This window comes from Ochlerotatus camptorhynchus, unplaced genomic scaffold (genome assembly GCF_037179485.1).
Source record: "Ochlerotatus camptorhynchus isolate MF236.1 unplaced genomic scaffold, CSIRO-AGI_Acam_v1.1 ptg000022l, whole genome shotgun sequence".
Lineage (NCBI taxonomy): Eukaryota > Metazoa > Arthropoda > Insecta > Diptera > Culicidae > Ochlerotatus > Ochlerotatus camptorhynchus.
Genome location: NW_027040514.1, coordinates 1,001,084 through 1,026,198, shown reverse-complemented (window position 1 = coordinate 1,026,198; position 25,115 = coordinate 1,001,084). Strand labels below are relative to the sequence as shown.

At 39.4% G+C, this 25,115-nt stretch overlaps 2 protein-coding genes across 5 annotated transcripts in view; both read left to right on the top strand.

Moving 5' to 3' along the window:
• The window catches only part of LOC135705672 (uncharacterized), a 279,530-nt gene that overhangs the window by 160,114 nt on the left and 94,301 nt on the right, over nucleotides 1–25,115 (top strand). The gene's annotated exons all lie outside the window — the stretch shown is intronic.
• On the top strand, nucleotides 1,498–22,772 carry LOC135704176 (seminal vesicle major clotting proteins-like). The gene is given in 2 exon segments (XM_065225610.1): nucleotides 1,498–1,596; nucleotides 22,197–22,772. Coding segments are annotated over 2 exon segments (675 nt in total).

The following is a 25,115-nucleotide window of genomic DNA, read 5'->3' as shown; positions in this document are numbered from 1 at the left end:
TGACTGCTTCCTATTCCAAAGAGTTTTCAGATGGAGAATTTGTTTTTGATTGAGTTCCAACCTGAATCGGGTATCAAGATTGGGTCTGCTTGTTGCCTTTCAAACGTCAGTGTTGTTAACGTTTGTCTTTGTAACCTATCTCGGGTTGAGGTTTTACCGGTGCACTTGCAGTGCATGTACACAATCTTTTCGTAGCTCCACATTCCAATTGCTATCGAATGATAAAATCAAACTCCACTGCTATTTGCTACGCATAGATTTGTGTTATATATCCATTTGAAATCCATCGCAGCAGTCTGAAGGTGATTGCGATACGTCTTCGCCAGACCCAGATTTTAATAAAGCCCAAAAATCATAGGTTGCTCAGTTTTTAAGGATTTAGAAGCGAAGCTTTCACTGCTTGAATATTTTCTTGGTACATATTGGTATTTTATACGTACCCTAATAAAAAAAAAATCACATAAATGAACTATAACCCAAATGATAGAAATATTCAATAAATGGTTAGGATGATTTCCCGAGCAAAAGTTAAGCAAAATGATTATACAAATTGTATTACGGTTGACTGATCTCCAAACAATCTGATGTGACCGCTTCAAATCATCTGGAACAGATTCCACCATGACCAAATTCCAGCACAAACCTGGTTCATTTGTCCCTACACAGCCAAACATTCTGAATTTAAATTGCGATGTTAAAATTCATTCACCTAAACTTATATTACATTTCTTTAGGCTTTCAGCTTCAATTTTATTATATTTTTACCGCTGAGAAAAAGCAATCTAGCAGGGTTTTCTTGAAATGAAACACACGTACTGTAAAATGCTGCTGATTGCGAGTTGCCGATGAAAGCACAGCTGTTTAACAAGCAGCTCAAATAGCAAGGTTACCGAATAAAAAGATGCTACCCACTATAGTCGCTCTCACTAGAGAAGATTGGAGCTTTGTAAAAGCGTTTCAAAACAGTGTTGGACAATTCTTTCGACTGAAATTGTTAGGGCAGCTGGCAGCAAAAGATTGTACTGATACTGCATATGTGTGCGTTCCTTGGAGAAAAAGGCTGTAGAAAGATGGTCGCTGCTTAGGTTGCCGAGAATACGTAAAGTCCACTACAAGTTTATGTGAATTAAAAACATTTAAATTCAGATTTTTTTGCTGTGTAGTTTATGAATTCTATTTTGATTTAAGGTGTCACATTAAGGGTCTTAGTTGAAGAAAGAAATTGGACACTTCCCCGAGGGTATCTAGAACATGTTCAGATGTGGCCAATGTGATCTTGGGCACACAATATGGCTATCATTGATCTTGTTTTAAATTACTCATGTGGTTGACCGATTCCAAAAATATTCAATATCGTTCAATGGGACCTTTATATCTAAATGGCGGTTGTTTTGTCCAATTCAGTCCAGTGGTTGCTGAGAAACACGGCTAACTTTATTTCGTCACAAACACACAAACAGAAATTTTCCGATCTCGTCAAGCTGAGTCGATTGGTATATGACGCTTGACCCCCAGCTGGGAGGTATTTCAGAGGTACATGAATCCACCCAATTACCTCCAACTCCGACCAAGCGGATGTTGAAGAAGACTAGCCAGGTAATTCGGGATGATGCACGGTTGATCAGATTTTGGCACAAACTGGCCGCTGAGCTGAGGCATGTTGAGGTTGACCGGTAGAGTCTGCAAAATATAATGGTGAGAATTTCAAAAACCAATGGAATAATTTTACTATACTTTGATACGGAAGTTCTATAAAATTGCTACAATTCAACTACAACTACAACTACTACAACATTTTTTATTTGTCGTAACAATCCAAGGGGTGGTCACTCTAAACACTTATTTTGCGATAACATTTTTCTGAGTGAACCTCAAGTGTGCTGCGCTGTGCCAAGAGTGCCATGTCATCAGACTGATTTTTTTGTGTGTGAATAATTATATGTTTGGCAACCCGGTATTTTGACAATTCAAATGTTTTTTTTTTTATATCAAACTGTACGAGCTGTCGAAGACAATGGTCACGTCAACGCCAGATCAACAGAATGGGCAGCCCATCAAGAATACTCTGATCGACCCAGTTGCGTCTCCCGTATATCGCAGTGCGATGAAGATTTGATCCACGGAGAGTACAGCAAACATTACACGCTGGTGAGGAACATTGGGAATGCACTCAATGAACATTCTGCATCGGAACATCAACTTCATTTCCATATCAAGCTGATTAACTGAGGAGTCGCCGAGCTTGATATGGAAAAGGTGATCGTACAGGAAGGGCAACTTTTTTCTACCTTCTATGGCACGAACGAGTACTGCAGTCCGGAAGTGTTGGTAGGCAACCACTACTCCTGCCCAGAACTGGAAATGTGGGCTCTCTATGTGACACTGTACGTGTTGTTGCAAATATCTGCTCCAGCCAGACGGGACTGTCCACGTCGCCGCACAGCCTTTCCATATTGGATGATGTCAATTGTGAAGATGAGGATGAGCATTAGACTGGTGCAAAATTGGACATTTTCGCTCCACAGTGCTCAAACGGTTCCAAATCTAGTCCTGATTTTTCCCAAAATTTGAACACATTTGGTATGACACTGACATGGCACAAATCATTTAAAATTTGTATGGAAATTACTAAGGGTAAACCATATTTTTTGTTCATATTCATCTAACCATTTACCATATCGCTTCGCTTGAAAAAAAAATGAAAACTGTGCTCGTAGGAAATTTTCTCAGCTACAAATTTGTTAAAGACTTCTTTTCAATAGAATGTAAGCATCAAAAGTTATTAATTATTCAAGCCACTGATGTCTTATAATTATGCTCAATAACCTGTTCTGCAGGCAACATTGGTGTTTGTGGCGCGTAGAATATAGCACAAAAATCATGGCTACTATGTCACGCTGCAGAATACAGTGTTGCCCACAAAACAGCTGCTTGATCATGCCATAATGTTATCTATCTCTTAAACAACTAATAACTTTCAAAGTGTTTTTATGTTACTTCATACGCGAAGTTAGCGTTTTCAGAGTTGGTTGGAAATGCTAACATGAAGCTTTAGTGTGATAATTGATTAGCTATAGAATGATCTTTAGAAGAGTGTAGGTGGATAGTTCCGTTAGAGTACAGTTTGCGACAGTTTTTGAAGTTAGACGCACATCTTTTGCCTGTAGACTTGAAGACATACTTCAAGTCTCCGCGTACATCGTACGGGTTAGGCAAAAGATGTGCGTCTAACTTCAAAAACTGTCGCAAACTGTACACTAACGGAACTATCCACCTACACTCTTCTAAAGATCATTCTATAGCTAATAATTTATCACACTAAAGCTTCATGTTAGCATTTCCAACCAACTCTGAAAACTAATAACTATTTGAAAAGTCGTTTGGCTGAAAAACGATCTTGCGCAAAGATGTAGCTGAGAAAATTGAACAACATAAGAATAGCTATAGAACGTTTAAACAGTGCAATATGGAAAAAGACTAAAAGACATTTAACAAAAAGTGGGGTTTCCTAAAGTAATTTCCATATAAACTTCAAATAGTTTGTGCCAGCTCAGTTTCTTACCAAATGAGCTCAAATTTTGGAAGGCTAATCAGGACCCGATTTGGAACCGTTTGAGCACTGTGGAGCGAAAATCTTAAATTTTTCATCAGTCTAATGAGCATTTACAATGACGAATAAGTCAGTAAATTTATTTAAAAAAAGATTTCTGCTATTTAATTAATACATTTTTGGTATTGAGGTTAAAATGTCTAGTGGCGGAGTAGCAGTGATTCTATTTTAATCAATCCTGAACTAGTCCAGGTTGAGCGTTAAATGCTTCCTGGTGATTCGGACGGTTGGTAGTTCTGTTGGTGTGCCGGATAGCATATCTATGTCTGGAGCTCTACAACAGGCAATGTTAGTTAATGTTTTTACTTCAAAAGCCGTGAAACATCTGGAAGTCAATACATAAGTGCATAAACTTCCCAATTCCATGGCAGTTTCTGCACACCTGCGTTGGCTTTCAAAGATTCATATTAAATCCACCCGGTTGTCTTCGTAATGTCGGCATCTTCCGTCGCTCCAGTTTTTTTTTTTTTTTTTTTTTGGGATTTTAACCACTGCGACCAATAAGCTGATCTATTGTGGTATACCCCTGTTTAGTATCGCATCTGTTCAGGACGACGAGTTACCATTTAGGATAACTGCCGTTGTTGCCTGAAAATGCGGAGTTCCCCAATCTGGTATGATTCTTAGAATGAATTCAACCACAATTTTGGGGTTTTTCAACCAAATCTCAGAAGGACTTAGTATGCTTTTGATGAAATATTGTCTTCTGCACACGAATAGTGCCGAACATTCGCAGAGCAAATGTTGAGAGGTCTTTGTCTCACAATCACAAAACCTACAGATATCTGTTTGACTTTGATTTATCTTTTTCAAATGATATCTAACGGGACAGTGTTCCGTAAGTAGCCCAATAAGTATGTTTAATGTTTTTTTTATTTAAATTTAGTATTTTTTTCCGTGATTCCTTTGTTTGGAGTAATAAACAATTTGGATTGCCTTTTAGTATTCGTAGCAGCCCAATTTGACTGTATCATATTGCCTTCTCATTTTTTCATTTCCATTTGTATGACACATTTAGATACCCCACAGAAAGGTTCTGGTCCTATAAATTGGACACTTGAGCCTTGTCTAGCGAGTAAATCGGCTTTTTCGTTTCCTTCGATTCCGCAATGGCCTGGTACCCAGTACAGATAGACCTGGTTTTTGACTGCCGTTGCTTCAGAAGTAGTATGCATTCCCACACCAGTTTTTATTGGCATGTGAAAGATTGTACATTCAATGCTGCCTGGCTATCTGAAAATATGCAGATTCGCGTGTGTCGATAATTCATTTATGAACAAATATCTGCACACTCTAAGATAGCGTAAATTTCTACAAGAAAACAGTTGTCCATCTTCCCATTGGTGTTGAAACGTTAAGCCCCGGGCCTGTGATCCCAGCTCCAGTGATATAATTAATTTTTGAACTACCTGTGTAGAAAATTATTGATCCTGGTGGAATTATTGGCCCTCCTAATTCCCATATTTCGCGCTTAGCATTAACTACTTTATACGGTATATCTAGGTTTAAATTTTTTCCATCCAGTCTTCGTTCATTACTACTAAAGGGTGATACGGTCAAAATTTGGTCAAGGGAAAACGCGTGTAAATCGGTGAAATCGTTTATTTAAAAAATCAAATTAAATTTCTTTTTCAAGTTCAATTAGTATAAAATTCAGGAAAAATATTCAGTTAGGCTTCCGCTTTTCCAAATCCGAATTGCCGGGCCTTACGCTTGACCCCTGCCATCAGATTTTGTACAACCACCTTGTCCACATTCTTCGCCGCAGAAAGCCAGTTTGCCTTGAACTGCTGCTCGCCCTTAGCAGTTTTTTTGGTCTTCTTTAGGTTCCGCTTGACAATAGCCCAGTATTTCTCAATTGGGCGGAGCTCTGGCGTGTTGGGAGGGTTCTTGTCCTTGGGAACCACCTGCACGTTGTTGGCGGCGTACCACTCCATGGCCTTTTTACCGTAATGGCAAGATGCCAAATCCGGCCAAAACAGTACGGAACAACCGTGTTTCTTCAGGAAAGGCAGCAGACGTTTATTCAAACACTCTTTCACGTAAATTTCTTGGTTGACAGTCCCGGAAGCTATGAAAATGCTGCTTTTCAAGCCACAGGTACAGATGGCTTGCCAAACCAGATATTTCTTTGCGAACTTTGACAGTTTCATGTGCTTGAAAACATCTGCTACCTTTCCCCTTCCTTTTGCCGTATAAAACTCCTGTCCCGGAAGCTGCTTGTAGTCGGCTTTGACGTAGGTTTCGTCGTCCATTACCACGCAGTCAAACTTCGTCAGCATCGTCGTGTACAGCCTCCGGGATCGCGCTTTGGCCGTCGTATTTTGTTTATCATCGCGATTTGGAGTCACTACCTTCTTGTAAGTCGATAGTCCGGCTCGTTTTTTGGCTCGATGCACGGTTGTAGACGATACACCCAGCTTATTTGCGGCATCTCGGAGAGAGAGGTTAGGGTTTCGCTTGAAACTACCGGCAACTCTCTTTGTCGTCTCAGCGGCTTCCGGTTTTCGATTTCCCCCCAATCCAGACTTCCTGGCTGTCGACAAACGTTCCCCAAACACTTTAATTACATTTGTAACGGTTGATTTGGCAATTTTTAGCGATTTTGCCAACTTTGCGTGCGAGTAGCTCGGATTTTCGCGATGCGCGAGCAAAATTTTGATACGCTGCTCTTCTTGCTTGGACGGCATTTTGACAACTGAAGAGTGAATTCCAAAATCAAAATAGGAGCAACATTCTACACACACACACACCTTCAAAATGAGGGGTGTTCAGGTTTTTTAAATGCAAAATTGAAAGAAATACGTCAAGTTGATATTGACCAAATTTTGACCGTATAACCCTTTAATGGATTAATGAGAAAATCTTTCAGTATACTAAGGTGCCCTGAAAGATTGCCTTCAAGATAGACGTTTGTTCTGCGTAGCCTTAGTGCACTCTTTCCACCTTGCATTTTCACGTATTGATGCAGTGGGAGCATATTGAGAGCTGCCTCCATGGTCTTTGATGGTGTGCTGTGTATTGCTCCTGTTATGGCCATGCAGGACAAACGTTGAAATTTTTCTAGCTGTTTTCTGGGTCACGCTTTGCTTGGTTTTTGGCCACCAAACCAATGAAGCGTATACTATTCTAGGTCTTACAATAACCGTGTAGATCCAATGAATCATTTTAGGGTGAAGTCCCCATTTTTTCCACTGCGCATGCGCAGAAATAGTGCAGTGATGCCAGTTACTTTAGGTATCACAAAAAGTATGTACCATGGGTGCCAAACAGTGCCAACGAGAGAGCCTTGGTGTGCCCTACTGTGTTTTGGCACACTGTGCTGAGTGACCTACTAGATCTGATTTATTGCGTCCAGATTCTAAATGGGCCAACCTTTTGATTCTACTTCAAAACACGCGTTGGCTGACCACCAAGATGAGATTTTTAGCAACATTTAAATAGCTATTTATGCAACAAGTTGCAAAAATAATTTTTATTCAACACGAGTCGTAGTTCACATTTTTTGCACTCAAAATAATGTCGAAAAGTCGAACAAGATCGACGGAAAACAAATCAAAGAAAAAAGAAGTAGGCCATTTCATTATTCAAAACAGTGTCGAAAAGTGACACTTTTCAGTAATGAATGATAAAAAATAATGTATAAAGTTAAAACATCGCTGAAGAATTATGAAATACAAAAACAGTTTTCTTTTCATCTTCTGGGTTTTTATAGATATGCCCTAAATAGCAACACATGTTCAGATTATTCTCCGCAACCCTATTGAGAATGAGAACAACCCAAATTTGAGTTTAGTCAAATATTATAAATTAACAATATGGTTCACTCTTCTATTATCCCCAAGACACGATTTTTCCCGACACTAGCGGCTCTAGTGACGCGAAAGGTGACTAGTACACTGTAAATTGAGCGTAACAAGGCTATCAAAAACAACTCACTGTTGAGTAAAATTTGACCACACGGTAAGAAAAAAATACCCAAAATTAAGTTTATATCTCATTCGGGATTTTCTGAGGTACAAAATCTCTGATCACGAAGGGTGGGTGTGGGAGCTGCTTCTCGGGCGTCGGTAGCATTGGAATTCAGTACGGAAAACAAATCAAGGAAAAAAGTTTATTTCACCCAACTAGGTACTATGTGGGAAGCCAAAAGTAAGTAAAGGCCCATGTACTCAATTAATCATGTTTTGTTGTTTTTGTCATCATCCACATCCAGAGGGCCAGTCACTTTCGAATATATGGGAATGGTAGGAAACCATTTGGAAATGCATGAACATTTTCAGTTTTTATTCATTATCGCGTGTACCATATACTGACGATATCTTAGATGGTGCGGCCATACCACATAAAATTGGGATGATATCCCGAATTGGTGGTTAGGCGCATCTTATGGTTATTGTTTATGCGGGCGTCTTTATGAGCAGTTTGGCAGTTGTCACAAATGACATCAAGATGCCTAGCCGGAGTCAATTTTGTACAACAAGGGTAGTAAAGTGTGGGAACCCAACACGGAGAAACGAAACAACTTAAAATTAATTCTTTTTTACTCATCTTGACACCTAAGTGAAACCAGTCAAAATTGAGTTCTTTGCGAAGAATCCAAATTTGAGTATTTTGCAAAGACTTCGTTTTGAGTAGATTTTAACTGTTTCAGGAAGAGTAAATGTTGGATAAAAACTACACAAACCGGGTTTTCATTATAGAAAATTTAGTTGAAAAGGGGATTTTTCAGTTGTTTTCTATATTTGTGAAGAGTACTAAAAATCAATGTTATGTTCGGCTTTATTTATCTTTATTACAATAAAATCTATCCACATATTGTCCTTGAATAAGCAATAAATCATAACCTACTAAATCCATCGTGTTAGGTTGGTTGACAGGGTAAAATTCCAAACTTGACCATTTTCGTTGGATGCACGGTTGGCTCCCGATACCGGCTGGTACACTCGGGGAAACATAGTAGACCCATAAATTCAGCCTGAATGATCAGTATTTGTGGAAAAAAAATAAAAAAAGAAGCAAAAATTAATCATCCTGAAAACTGGATCGAAAAAATGAAATGTCATTACCTTCATTGATCCGCTGCTTTCGGATGCTGGTTATATTCCTAACAGTGGAGTCATCGGTGGCTGGTGGTGGCAATTTTTCCCACAATATACGTTTTTGACCGCACCTAAAAAGGAATTATGTTTAATTCGAGGATAATTACTGCCACTTTCCACAAAATCTATCACGTACTGTTTAGTAGAACCATGTAGAACTTATCTTTTTCCTCTCCGGAACAGTAAACTATCATAACGTACCATAACGTGAAATTTACTAGTTATGGTACGCAACTCCGATGTTAAAATTCGGAACGGGTAAAATTTTGTTTTCGGAAGGAAACATAGCCGCAATAAAAATGGCGCTCGTCGCGATTTTTCATCGAAAATGAAGTACAATCGCAACACTTTATTTTGGATACTTTCAAAGTAAAAGTAACTGTTTTGGTTATACTGCAAGATTAAGTTAAAAGAGCTCATCAATGAGAACAGAAATGTATCCAAAACAGTAGTGTTAGAGAAATACTTATTTTTAAGTACTTTCAATCTCGATTTTGAGTGGTTTCGTTACTCCGTGAACGTTGAGTATAATCATATATACTCGCATATATACCTACTGTTGGATATAACTAACTTACTTTTGGGTAGAAAGCGAATGGAAAATTCCATACGAACTGCACACAAGTAAGTGAAAATTACTTTGAACCGCTTTACCTACTTTTGGGTTCCTGCACTATAGTGCCGAGATGAGTGAAAAGAACTTAATTTTGGGTACTTTTTTCTAACCGTGTAGGATATTTGAACACCGAAAAAATTTCCCTTTTATACCTGCACCATTCTAAACATGCGATTATAACCATTTCCCCAGAATTTGGGTACATTTTACTCATCGTAATAAAACTGGTTTACTCAGATTCTGCCAACTCCTTACTGCACATAAGAATGGGTACCGTCTACCCAGTCTCAAGGGCCACCCACATTAGATCCGTTTGCGTTGCGTTGACGTAAATTTGACAGTTAGACAATAGATTTAGCTGTCACTTTGCCGCAACGCGTCCGATCCGGATCTAATGTGCGTGGGCCTTCAGGGTAGAAAATTAGAATAGTGTGTAGAAGAAGTGAATTCTACTCAATTTAGAGTTGTTTGCATGGACCGCGTACCGCTAACATCTGTCAATTTCTCTGTTAGGTAAACATTTAAACTATCTGGATCGTTTTACGTATATACGCTAACGATTTTAAATTGATTCACTACTTGAATAGCATATTGGTCCCAAGCAAATCGATTAACGTACCCTATTCTAGTCGAAATTCTAGTACTACACTTTGTTTGACAGATAAAATGAGGATTCGTGGATTTTTTTTATGTTTCGAGGGGTGCATCGATTAGATTGGGACCGAAGATAGTACCAGAACTGAGCCAAAAAGTTGAGCACATTTTTTCGGGACCTTCTGGTATATCTATGGTACTATCCTTTCACTTCACCGAAAAATCCCATAAGAAACTGTCAATCATTTCTAGAAAAGACCATTTTTCGACGGTGCCGTCAACGCCAATAATGGAGCACGAACGAAGGCGATGTAGCACACAAAAATGACAGTATCAAAGGCAGCGCAGGTTGCTATGATTTTCATCCAAAAATAAGTTACAATTTCCCAATGGTGAAAACTAAAGAGCCTAAATTTATAAAGAGGCGACATGTCAAAATTGGAACAATCGATTGTCTGTCAAAGTCATAGGAAAAGTCATTCCAATCGAGCAGAAGACCTGTCAAATGGATAAGATGTCGTCTCTTTATAAATTCAGGCTCTTTAGTGAAAACATGACGGTTGAGTACTCGGTTGAGTACTTTTAACTGAAAATCGAATTAATTTTTTATGTTTTTTGTTTTTGAGATTTTTTTGAACTCAAGAGTTTCTGAGTGTTTTTTTCTTACCGTGTTTGTTAATCTATTACCCAAAATTGGGTTAACGATTATTAGCGTGTTGAGAGTTTTCATCCTGTCAGTTACCAATGTGGTATGTAAAGAGGGATGGCAGATATAATCTGCTTTTTCTTTTATTTATTTGGATTACCTCTAAGCCTATCGTAAATTCAAACTATAGCAGATATTACGTTATTTAGGCACTATTATATTACGTTATTACGTTATTAATATCAACTATAGTCTGAACGTAGTAAAATGTCATGACGTCAGGGTAGGCGTGTAACATGCATGAGAAAGCTAATACTGTTTGCCACACCTTTTATTTGACTAAACGTATGGATTGATTACACGCTTAAATAATAAGGCCACGAATGTTTTTAGTCACCTTTCTCACCGGGAGAGGGTATTACTTATGCGTCTTTTCAGAAATATATGGGAATTCTGGAAGTGAACCATATTGTTAATTTATAATATTTGGTTTAGTTCACTAATAATCGCCAAAAGTGCAGGAACTCAGCGATGAGTAAAATTTGTCTCATGTTTTCCTAGGTTTTTCCAGGGAAAAATTCCCGAATTTGAGAAAAGTAATCTCAATCTCAATCTCAATCTCAATCAGTCTATTGATACTACTCGGAGACTGAATAAAACTGTCGTCAATTTCCTCATTTTCCGGCAGATTTTTTAGGTTTCCCACAGGAAACCATGAGACAAATTTACTCATCGCTGAGTTCCTGCACTTTTGGCGATTATGAGTGAACTAAACTCAAATTTGGTTCGTTCTCATTCGCCGTGAACAAATCATATAAAGTTTTCTGAACTTTATAGAAGTTTACGTTATTCATATTAACATATCTGCATTTATGGATTTATGAAAAAAATCTCCAGCACCTTGATAATTCTCATCAATTTTAAGTTATCTTAGTTTGGCATCAAAATTTGGTTTCTTCAAAACGTGTTATCAATTAAAAATGGCGAAAGTTCCCAAGCGTTGTATTCAAAATGAAATTGGAGAATTTAATTGAATAAATTAGATTTTCCTGACATACCCTGTCTGTGGGGAATCTTTAAATATAAACCCTAATTTAATCCCAATTGCAAACAATGGAAGACAAACTCCAGCTTAAGAAATGTCTTTCAGTAACAGCTTTCAGTAACATCATCAGAAAAATGTGAAAAGTTTCATTGGGCAAATTTACAACTGTCCCGTTGATCACATCAAGAAGGATAGTAAAAGTTTTCCATCCAACAGCGCACCAAATGATCTAACGAATGTCCCATTCACAAGCCGAAACCCTATTCGCTATAGGTAGACAAAGGGAATCTGCTATGGCGGGATGATATACAAGCAACGAGCAATGAGCAGGACACTCAGGACAATAATTTCTTTTATATATTTTTGAAAAGATTCCGTTTAAATTGAAGACCTGTTGAACCATGGCACCTTGACTAAAAAAAAATTTAAATTGAAAAATGTTTCCAACATTTCTCACAGTGCCACCTTCATTTTCCAACAAGAAGTCAGGACGGCAGGCGCGGATGTAATGAAGCGGCAAATGTAGCAACGTTCTGGCCAAGGCATCAGGCTATGTCGTCAAAAAGTCGTTTCCACTCTTTTCTGACTTTCCTGGCGTCTTCGCAAAAGCCACTATCTTTTCTTACCACGTCTGTTGGAAGGTACCTACCATTCAAAACGAAATGTAGCGAACCACACAGCGAAGACGACCGACCGTGAGCAATGAGCCGAGTTAACTCGTAATTTTAATCGCCCGCTTTGCTCCTTTCAGTTTCCTACGGCGGACGAAACTCGTGACAACATCCAATGTAGGTACTGAGTAGTTTGCTAGATTATAAATGCTACAAAGAACATGTGGCCCCCGTGAAGCGAAAGGGGTATTCTGCAGGGGACGGAAACAAGTTAAATGTTACGCCGTTAAATTCGCGTATCAAAACAAATAAAACTGATCCGCTTACATTTGACATTACAAACCATCGGCGGACTCATGTCTCAAAGTGGAAAACAAAACACGTCAAATCATCAATTAAAAACACTTTATTCATTTGATGCTCCGAGCAAAATGGCAGCCTTCGCGTGTCACAGAATGTAACGTAATATAAATAATAGTAGAAATGAGACATTTCGCTCACCGACGGACAAAGGAATTCAGTTGAGAGCGTCTGACTATCTTGAGCTCGAGGAAAAAAGAACGTCCAATTCAAATTGCCAATAAAAGTCCGAACCAAGTTGATTTAGTAGCTCCGCTGTAACGTTCGTCGCAGAAACAAACCTATATCTCGAACCAAAGGGGAAACGCGTTATACAGTTGCCAATAAATCGAACTAACTGCACACAAGCAGCAACAACACAAAACAAAAGAAAAACTACAGCTCACCTAATCCACTTTATTTTACAACAAATAAGCGCTGTCATTGAAAAATTTATTAGATATCGATCGATCTTCCGGTTGCTAGCATGCATGTATGTACGATGGGATAGGCATAACAGGTTGCAGACGGAAATAGAAGGAAATGCAACGTGCAGTGATTTACTGGTTCAGGCATTTGTTGTTTGTCATTTTTAGATATGAGACACGATACTAATTCAAATGTAGAAACAGTTATCTCTATGTTATCGAATGAGGTGCAGTGATGATAATCTCGTAAAATAATCATCAAATTGTTTTAAAGGGAAATGCATCATGTGGTTGGACGTGTCACTTGAAGTCTACTAAGGCGTCTTGCATAACATAGAGCTAATTGGAATATTATAAACTCGAAAATCCAGGTATGAAAATTTTGAGCATCTGAACACCCCTCTTTTCGCGATTAGAGCCATATTTACGGAGATAAATCGATTTAAAGGTTTGGAAGGTCCACCAGCCGACAGATGAAAGTTTTTGGAATATTATAAACTGGAAAATCCAGGTATGAAAATTTCGAGCATCTGAACACCCCTCTTTTCGCGATAAGAGTCATATTTACGGAGATAAATCGATTTAAAGGTTTGGAAGGTCCACCAGCCGACAGATGAAAGTTTTTGGAATATTATATACTGGAAAATCCAGGTATGAAAATTTCGAGCATCTGAACACCCCTCTTTTCGCGATTAGAGCCATATTTACGGAGATAAATCGATTGAAAGGTTTTGAAGGTCCACCAGCCGACAAATAAAAGTTTTTGGAATATTATTAACTGGAAAATCCAGGTATGAAAATTTCGAGCATCTGAACACCCCTCTTTTCGTGATTAGAGCCATATTTACGGAGATAAATCGATTTAAAGGTTTGGAAGGTCCACCAGCCGACAGATGAAAGTTTTTGGACTATTACATACTGGAAAATCCAGGTATGAAAATTTCGAGCATCTGAACACCCCTCTTTTCGCGATTAGAGCCATATTTACGGAGATAAATCGATTTAAAGGTTTGGAAGGTCCACCAGCCGACAGATAAAAGTTTTTGGAATATTATAAACTGGAAAATCCAGGTATGAAAATTTCGAGCATCTGAACACCCCTCTTTTCGCGATTAGAGCCATATTTACGGAGATAAATCGATTTAAAGGTTTGGAAGGTCCACCAGCCGACAGATGAAAGTTTTTGGACTATTACATACTGGAAAATCCAGGTATGAAAATTTCGAGCATCTGAACACCCCTCTTTTCGCGATTAGAGCCATATTTACGGAGATAAATCGATTTAAAGGTTTGGAAGGTCCACCAGCCGACAGATAAAAGTTTTTGGAATATTATAAACTGGAAAATCCAGGTATGAAAATTTCGAGCATCTGAACACCCCTCTTTTCGCGATTAGAGCCATATTTACGGAGATAAATCGATTTAAAGGTTTGGAAGGTCCACCAGCCGACAGATGAAAGTTTTTGGACTATTACATACTGGAAAATCCAGGTATGAAAATTTCGAGCATCTGAACACCCCTCTTTTCGCGATTAGAGCCATATTTACGGAGATAAATCGATTTAAAGGTTTGGAAGGTCCACCAGCCGACAGATAAAAGTTTTTGGAATATTATAAACTGGAAAATCCAGGTATGAAAATTTCGAGCATCTGAACACCCCTCTTTTCGCGATTAGAGCCATATTTACGGAGATAAATCGATTTAAAGGTTTGGAAGGTCCACCAGCCGACAGATAAAAGTTTTTGGAATATTATAAACTGGAAAATCCAGGTATGAAAATTTCGAGCATCTGAACACCCCTCTTTTCGCGATTAGAGCCATATTTACGGAGATAAATCGATTTAAAGGTTTGGAAGGTCCACCAGCCGACAAATAAAAGTTTTTGGAATATTATAAACTGGAAAATCCAGGTATGAAAATTTCGAGCATCTGAACACCCCTCTTTTCGCGATTAGAGCCATATTTACGGAGATAAATCGATTTAAAGGTTTGGAAGGTCCACCAGCCGACAGATAAAAGTTTTTGGAATATTATAAACTGGAAAATCCAGGTATGAAAATTTCGAGCATCTGAACACCCCTCTTTTCGCGATTAGAGCCATATTTACGGAGATAAATCGATTTAAAGGTTTGGAAGGTCCACCAGCCGACAGATGAAAGTTTTTGGAATATTATAAACTGGAAAATCCAGGTATGAAAATTTCGAGCATCTGAACACCCCTCTTTTCGCGATTAGAGCCATATTTACGGAGATAAATCGATTTAAAGGTTTGGAAGGTCCACCAGCCGACAAATAAAAGTTTTTGGAATATTATAAACTGGAAATCCAGGTATGAAAATTTCGAGCATCTGAACACCCCTCTTTTCGCGATTAGAGCCATATTTACGGAGATAAATCGATTTAAAGGTTTGGAAGGTCCACCAGCCGACAAATAAAAGTGTTTGGAATATTATAAACTGGAAAATCCAGGTATGAAAAGTTCGAGCATCTGAACACCCCTCTTTTCGCGATTAGAGCCATATTTACGGAGATAAATCGATTTAAAGGTTTGGAAGGTCAACCAGCCGACAAATAAAAGTTTTTGGAATATTATAAACTGGAAAATCCAGGTGTGAAAATTTCGAGCATCTGAACACCCCTCTTTTCGCGATTAGAGCCATATTTACGGAGATAAATCGATTTAAAGGTTTGGAAGGTCCACCAGCCGACAGATAAAAGTTTTTGGAATATTATAAACTGGAAAATCCAGGTGTGAAAATTTCGAGCATCTGAACACCCCTCTTTTCGCGATTAGAGCCATATTTACGGAGATAAATCGATTTAAAGGTTTGGAAGGTCCACCAGCCGACAAATAAAAGTGTTTGGAATGCTTTATACTGGAAAATCCAGGTATGAAAATTTCGAGCATCTGAACACTCCTCTTTTCGCGATTAGAGCCATATTTACGGAGATAAATCGATTTTAAGGTTTGGAAGGTCCACCAGCCGACAAATAAAAGTTTTTGGAATATTTTAAACTGGAAAATCCAGGTATGAAAATTTCGAGCATCTGAACACCCCTCTTTTCGCGATTAGAGCCATATTTACGGAGATAAATCGATTTAAAGGTTTGGAAGGTCCACCAGCCGACAAATAAAAGTGTTTGGAATGCTTTATACTGGAAAATCCAGGTATGAAAATTTCGAGCATCTGAACACTCCTCTTTTCGCGATTATTTTAAACTGGAAAATCCAGGTATGAAAATTTCGAGCATCTGAACACCCCTCTTTTCGCGATTAGAGCCATATTTACGGAGATAAATCGATTTAAAGGTTTGGAAGGTCCACCAGCCGACAAATAAAAGTGTTTGGAATGCTTTATACTGGAAAATCCAGGTATGAAAATTTCGAGCATCTGAACACTCCTCTTTTCGCGATTATTTTAAACTGGAAAATCCAGGTATGAAAATTTCGAGCATCTGAACACCCCTCTTTTCGCGATTAGAGCCATATTTACGGAGATAAATCGATTTAAAGGTTTGGAAAGTCCACCAGCCGACAAATAAAAGTTTTTGAAATATTATATGCTGGAAAATCCAGCTATGAAAATTTCGAGCATCTGAACACCCCTCTTTTCGCGATTAGAGCCATATTTACGGAGATAAATCGATTTAAAGGTTTGGAAGGTCCACCAGCCGACAAATAAAAGTTTTTGGAATATTTTAAACTGGAAAATCCAGGTATGAAAATTTCGAGCATCTGAACACCCCTCTTTTCGCGATTAGAGCCATATTTACGGAGATAAATCGATTTAAAGGTTTGGAAGGTCCACCAGCCGACAAATAAAAGTGTTTGGAATGCTTTATACTGGAAAATCCAGGTATGAAAATTTCGAGCATCTGAACACTCCTCTTTTCGCGATTATTTTAAACTGGAAAATCCAGGTATGAAAATTTCGAGCATCTGAACACCCCTCTTTTCGCGATTAGAGCCATATTTACGGAGATAAATCGATTTAAAGGTTTGGAAAGTCCACCAGCCGACAAATAAAAGTTTTTGAAATATTATATGCTGGAAAATCCAGCTATGAAAATTTCGAGCATCTGAACACCCCTCTTTTCGCGATTAGAGCCATATTTACGGAGATAAATCGATTTAAAGGTTTGGAAGGTCCACCAGCCGACAAATAAAAGTTTTTGGAATATTTTAAACTGGAAAATCCAGGTATGAAAATTTCGAGCATCTGAACACCCCTCTTTTCGCGATTAGAGCCATATTTACGGAGATAAATCGGTTTGTAATTTACTAAATCCTTAATTTGAATCGCCCTAATACATAAATTTATTCCAACTATCTCACTACCAACATTAACCTCTCCATTTTTTCTCGTGTACCTGATCACATTACCCAAACGAGTTCGTTACAGGATTCGGAAGAGCAAGAATCAATCCTATCAGTAATTTCGTTTCTCATCCTCAGTGAAGCACTGATTTTTACGAGCTTCCTCTCTGTACCAATAACAACCCACCCGCCCAGACAAACTCGCTGATCTTACCATCATCCTATTGAATTCCTACTTCCAGTTTTTGATGGATATCCGTTCAGAAGGCAGAAATTGATTACCCTGAAAGTGATTCGTGTCCGTCCGAACATCGAACCGTTTTGCTTCGATGCGGAGTAGAAATAGATAAACTTTATCATCCCAACCGGAGTGACAGCAGCAATACTGGGGGAAAGTTTTTCACTCTTCTCTAACTCGATAAATAGCTGCAGATTTATGCGCTCGGCTCCTTTTATGGTTTATCTATTTGTGATCAATTTATGGGATTTTCTCCTTGTTCGGTATTAACGATGGAAGCCGCAAAACTTGCTCTTCAGGTTGGAAGTTAGTACAATCCTCTTCTCTTGGCAGCCAACGATAAGCCGTAAAATCAACGCAAATTAATGGTTCATCACAGCACAGCAGCAACGAAGGTATAAATTTGCAAACGGTCGAATTCTTTGTTTGTTGTCTGGTAGTTTATCGAATCCATATCTCTGGGGTAGGCGAGCACTTAAATTTTCTCGCCAAACAAACTGAGCCAAGCTGAAATGCAAACTGAACAAGTTCTTCCGCTCTGTTCTACCGTAACGAATACGAGAAACAGGACGACGGTGATGAAGATTTGTAGATCAACAAATTCTAAGAAATGCAGCCATTCGAAAGACATGGATTTGATGCATCTGAGAAAGGGACTTCGGAAAAGTAAATATCATTCTCGAAAGGCAAACAATCCGACAAGTGCCATTTACGGGATTTATGACATACGCTGTGGTACGAATTTGATTTTGTTCAAGCTGTCAGAACAATCGTAATAGTTGGGGTAATAGCTGTTTAAAACCAGTATTGACTAGGCTAGACGATTTACTGATTCAATAACCAATTTTTCATCCACTCAACGCTGCGCATTTGAAGCAGTGCCAAAGTTCACTTGTCGTCGATATTGTTCTCTATTACGATTCTAGTTAGCAGCTTGTCACCCCCCACGGGAATTGGTTACAATGTTGGAAACTACACAAGCAACGGAGCAAAGGAAAATTTGTTTCGGAAACCAATTCGATGGATGCATCGAGCTAAGGTTACCAAATGTTGTGATAGCACTAGCGAAATGGCAAATTGGCAGAGATAAACTGTCAACCGTCGAGCAAGCATTGTCCACTTGAACCACTTTCTTACAAATTCTCGCAAGTTCAAACTCTATATATTTAGAATTTGCATCTGCCACATCAGTCTTGGTAGCTGGTAGCCCTATGCTCTGAATGGTTGCACCCCAAACACTTCCACTTGTCATGTACTATTTTTGTCCCATTCTGGAATTGAACCACTCGCTAGTTGTAGCAGCATCAACCAACACATTTTCGGCAGACATGCCAAAAAAAAAGAATGTTTGGATTGGCCTGTTGACATGCGGACAACCCGGGGAAGAGAGAGAGAAAGAGCATATGATGTGATGTGACACGCATGCTAAATTGGGTGTGATGAAACGATTATGTGACATTGGCATGCGGTGCAAGAATTTTGAGGGATCGTTTCACTGCCATATTGACGTCATCAACTCAAGCAGTGAATTTGATGCACCCCCACCCGTAGTCTGTGCCATGAGTTAATAATTCGCGTCAGATTCGACAACATTAAATAATTCTAGCGATAGACGGTTAAAAATAGATCAACTACCTAATTTTCATGAATCAGTGTCGTGCGTGCCCCACGTAAACCGAACAAATCGCATATTTTGTCACTTTGCGGTGGTTGCGAAATCCACTTGCATCCGTCTAATTATGATGGACTTTTGCGAGGCTTTGGTAGTTTCGGGCGGTAGTGAAGCGCAGTCTGTATTTACTCGTGTGCACATGTCGTCAGTGAAATGGATCGTAAAACTTTCAACACCTCGGTGGCATTTGATCTTTCTTTGGGAGAAAATCTACTGCATGGGCAAGACGGTGGTCAAACCGATGGAAAGCAGAGCAAATGCAGCTGTCCTGCCGTGAGAGCGTGTGGGACAGAAATACTCCAAGCGGAAAATTAATTTTGACAGCCCAAGTACGAAGCAATGAATGAATGGCTTTGTGAAAGTAGGATGAGGGTTTAATTGCCTTTAAATTTCGGTTTGAGTTCATTCATAGGTAAATCAATATGTCAAAGTTTGCCAAGAATTATTCAAATCAATCACTTGAGTGGATTGACTATTACCGAAGACATCATATCAAGAAGACTGGCAATTTTGCCAGAATCCAAGCGACAGATACAGTAGCGCTGCACTTAAGCGAAGGTGGAAGCAACGCATAGAAAAATGAGCAAATACACAAAAACCTTTCTTCTGAGGATGTAATCTTTGCTATCAAATTCGTTCGAAGCATTTACTTTTGAGCGGCAGATGACGCGATTGTACCTGCCTAAAGCGGTCAAACGAGAAAATGGCAGAGTTGCCAGTCTTATTGATATGTTGTCTTCGCTATTACGGTTGTTCTCGGTCATTCGGAATACCAACCATAGTACAGATCCAGGTCACACTTAAAACTGAGATCTTCCATGAGAGCTCTAATGATATTTCAAATGTACGCAATGTTCTAGTATAAGACTTAAAATTTTACCATATTGTCGGATATCCAAAGTAATCCATGGTCCAGGTCTAAGTGACACTCCACAGTCAACTCTCACAGCGATTCGGTCTTCCTGTTTCCGATGTTCGGAAAACTAATCTGGGTCCAGACCACGGTCACACTCCAAAACTCAGTCTTTCACGACAAAATGTTGTCATTTAGGATGAAGTTTAAATAATTGGTCGCTTCGTTTTGTTAACTTTTTAATTTCTTCACTATCCGCTTTGTCCGAACTTTGGTTTAGCTTTCCTAATGTTCACGTAATGGCTTTAACAGATTTTGCAGGAATATTTCAGTTTCTGAAAATGTTTAGCCCTACGTTACCAAATTTCTACTCATGATATTTATCCACATTTGGTTCCGGAACTGTTTTGGTATGGTTTGGTCCACTCAGCTTACAATTCATTCTTCTTATCAAAATCTCTGTAGAGATTCTTTCAGAATCGAAAATGGATTGTGATGTGGATTTGGATTCGATTTGAGATCGATTTGAATTGTATTCAAAATGGATTTTGATTGGGTTAGGATCGCGTTTGAATTGGAACTGGATTGGAATTGGATTGTAATTGGATTGGAATTGGATTGGAATTGTATTTGGATTGAATTTTGATTGGGTTTGGGTTGGATTTGTACTAGATTTGGATATGATTGGGATTGGATTTGCATTGAATTCAATTAAGATTATTCTATTAGAATAATTGCTATGACCAGCATATTTCATCCAAGATGTAAAAAAATACTGCTTCAATGTACCTCGAAAGAATTCAAAATTGGAATTATGAATTGTTTTCCAAGTCGGTTTTCTTATATTTAATTATGCCCAATGCGATCTATTTTTATAACTAATGAAATCAGATCTTGAAGCATTTTTCAACACATAGAATAATGAGTATTCAGAATTTTGGAAATGATGCAAAGTTCAAGACAGTACGGAAGAGATCAGAAACAATTCTTACAGTTGCACAGTGTTGAAGATAGTTTCAAAGCAGTTTCTGAGTTCAATCTATAACTTCTCTATTTTTGGTCTAATTACCGATTCGGCATAACGGCTCTACATCAAAAACACATACATATATGTGTTAATACGTCAAAAATTAAAAAGACGTGCAATGAGCTTCAGCTATGTGCTTGTGCTAATGAAAAGTGTGCGCTCATGCACAACATGCTTATGTTCCCAAATTTAATTGTTTTTTTAGTTCATACATAATCTCCATAAGCGATTCCTCAGAATCTTCAGAAGAGATTCTCCCAGAATCTCCAGGAGGGATTCTCCCAGAATCCCAGAAGAGATTCTCTCAGAATCTCTAGGAGAGATTCTCAACAGAATCTCCAGGAGAGATTCTCTCAGAATCTCTAGGATAAATTCTTCCAGAATCTCTAGGAGAGATTCTCTCAGAATCTCCAGGAGAGATTCTCTCAATATCGCCAGGAGAGATTCATTCAGAACCTCCAGGAAAAGTTCTCCCAGAATTGCTAGGAGAGATTCTCCCAGAACCTCTAGGAGAGATTCTCCCAGAATCTCTAGGAGAGATTCTCCCAGAATCTTCATGAAAGAATCTCTCAGAATCTCTAGGAGAGATTCTCCCAGAATCTCTATGAGAGATTCTCCCAGAATCTCTAGGAGAGATTCTCCCAGAATCTCTAGGAGAGATTCTCCCAGAATCTTCCCAGAATCTCTAGGAGAGATTCTCCCAGAATCTCTAGGAGAGATTCTCCCAGAATCTCTAGGAGAGATTCTCCCAGAATCTCTAGGAGAGATTCTCCCAGAATCTCTAGGAGAGATTCTCCCAGAATCTCTAGGAGAGATTCTCCCAGAATCTCTAGGAGAGATTCTCCCAGAATCTCTAGGAGAGATTCTCCCAGAATCTCTAGGAGAGATTCTCCCAGAATTTCTAGGAGAGAATCTATCAGAATATCCTGGAGAGATTCTCCCAGAATCCTAGGAGAGATTCTCTCAGAATCTGCAGGAGAGATTCTATCATTATCTCCAGGAGAGATAATCTCACAATCTCCAGGAGAGATTCTCTCACAATCTCCAGGAGAGATTCTCTTAGAATCTCCAGAAGAGATTCTCTCAGAATCTCCAGGAGAGATTCTCCCAGAATCTCCAGGAGAGATTCTCCCAGAATCTCCAGGAGAGATTCTCCCAGAATCTCCAGGAGAGATTCTCCCAGAATCTCCAGGAGAGATTCTCCCAGAATCTCCAGGAGAGATTCTCCCAGAATCTCTAGGAGAGATTCTCTCAGAACCTCCAACAGAGATTCTCTCAGAATCTCCAGGAGAGATTCTGCCAGAATTTCCAGGAGAGATTCTCCCAGAATCTTCAGGAGAGATTCTCTCAAGATCGCCAGGAGAGATTCATTCAGAACCTCCAGGAAAAGTTCTCCCAGAATTGCTAGGAGAGATTCTCCCAGAACCTCTAGGAGAGATTCTCCCAGAATCTCTAGGAGAGATTCTCCCAGAATCTTCATGAAAGAATCTCTCAGAATCTCTAGGAGAGATTCTCCCAGAATCTCTATGAGAGATTCTCCCAGAATCTCTAGGAGAGATTCTCCCAGAATCTCTAGGAGAGATTCTCCCAGAATCTCTAGGAGAGATTCTCCCAGAATCTCTAGGAGAGATTCTCCCAGAATCTCTAGGAGAGATTCTCCCAGAATCTCTAGGAGAGATTCTCCCAGAATCTCTAGGAGAGATTCTCCCAGAATCTCTAGGAGAGATTCTCCCAGAATCTCTAGGAGAGATTCTCCCAGAATCTCTAGGAGAGATTCTCCCAGAATCTCTAGGAGAGATTCTCCCAGAATCTCTAGGAGAGATTCTCCCAGAATCTCTAGGAGAGATTCTCCCAGAATCTCTAGGAGAGATTCTCCCAGAATCTCTAGAAGAGATTCTCCCAGAATTTCTAGGAGAGAATCTATCAGAGTATCCTGGAGAGATTCTCCCAGAATCTCCAGGAGAGGTTCTCCCAGAATCTCTTGGAAAGATTCTCCCAGAATCTCTAGGAGAGCTTCTCCCAGAATCCTAGGAGAGATTCTCTCAGAATCTGCAGGAGAGATTCTATCATTATCTCCAGGAGAGATTATCTCACAATCTCCAGGAGAGATTCTCTCACAATCTCCAGGAGAGATTCTCTTAGAATCTCCAGAAGAGATTCTCTCAGAATCTCCAGGAGAGATTCTCCCAGAATCTCCAGGAGAGATTCTCCGAGAATCTCCAGGAGAGATTCTCAACAGAATCTCCAGGAGAGATTCTCCCAGAATCTCCAGGAGAGATTCTCCCAGAATCTCTAGGAGAGATTCTCTCAGAACCTCCAACAGAGATTCTCTCAGAATCTCCAGGAGAGATTCTGCCAGAATTTCCAGGAGAGATTCTCCCAGAATCTTCAGGAGAGATTCTCTCAAGATCGCCAGGAGAGATTCATTCAGAACCTCCAGGAAAAGTTCTCCCAGAATTGCTAGGAGAGATTCTCCCAGAACCTCTAGGAGAGATTCTCCCAGAATCTTCATGAAAGAATCTGTCAGAATCTCTAGGAGAGATTCTCCCATAATCTCTTGAAGAGATTCTCCCAGAATCTCTGGGAGAGATTTTCCCGGAATCATTAGGAGAGATTCACCCAGAATCTCCAGGAGAGCTTCTCCCAGATTCTCTAGGAATTATTCTCCCAGAATCTTTAGGAAAGATTCTCCCAGAATCTCCAGGAGAGATTCTCCCAGAATCTCTAGGAGAGATTCTCCCAGAATCTCTAGGAGAGATTGTCCCAGAATTTCTAGGAGAGAATCTATCAGAATATCCTGGAAAGATTCTCCCAGAATCTTCAGGAGAGGTTCTCCCAGAATCTCTTGGAAAGATTCTCCCAGAATCTCTAGGAGAGCTTCTCCCAGAATCCTAGGAGAGATTCTCTCAGAATCTGCAGGAGAGATTCTATCATTATCTCCAGGAGAGATTATCTCACAATCTCCAGGAGAGATTATCTCACAATCTCCAGGAGAGATTCTCTCACAATCTCCAGGAGAGATTCTCTTAGAATCTCCAGCAGAGATTCTCTCAGAATCTCCAGGAGAGATTCTCCCAGAATCTCCAGGAGAGATTCTCCCAGAATCTCCAGGAGAGATTCTCACAGAATCTCCAGGAGAGATTCTCCCAGAATCTCTAGGAGAGATTCTATCAGAACCTCCAACAGAGATTCTCTCAGAATCTCCAGGAGAGATTCTGCCAGAATTTCCAGGAGAGATTCTCTCAGAATCTTCAGGAGAGATTATCCCAGAATCTCCAGGAGAGATTCTTCCAGAATCTCTAGGAGAGATTCTCCAGAATCTCTAGGAGAGATTCTCTCAGAATCTCCAACAGAGATTCTCTCAGAATCTCCAGGAGAGATTCTGCCAGAATTTCCAGGAGAGATTCTCCCAGAATCTTCAGGAGAGATTATCCCAGAATCTCCAGGAGAGATTCTCCCAGAATCTCTAGGAGAGATTCTCCCAGAATCTCTAGGAGAGATTCTCCCAGAATCTCTAGGAGAGATTCTCCCAGAATCTCTAGGAGAGATTCTCCCAGAATCTCTAGGAGAGATTCTCCCAGAATCTCTAGGAGAGACTCTCCCAGAATCTCTAGGAGAGATTCTCCCAGAATCTCTAGGAGAGATTCTCGCAGAATCTCTAGGAGAGATTCACCCAGAATCTTTAGGAGAGATTCTCCCAGAATTTTAAGGAAAGATTCTCTCAGGATCGCTATAAGTAAATCTCTCACAATCTATTAGAGAGATTCTATCAGAATCTCTAGAAGATATTTTCCGAGAATGTCTAGGAAAGATTCTCTCAGGATCGCTAGGAGCAATGCCCTCAAAATCTCTAGGAATGATTTTCTTAGAATCTCTAGGAGAGATTCTCCCAGAATCTCTAAGAGAAATTCTCTCAGAATCTCTAGGAGAGATTCTCCCAGAATCTCTAGGAAAGATTCTCTCAGAATCACTAGAAGTAAATCTCTCACAATCTCTTAGATAGATTCTCTCAGAA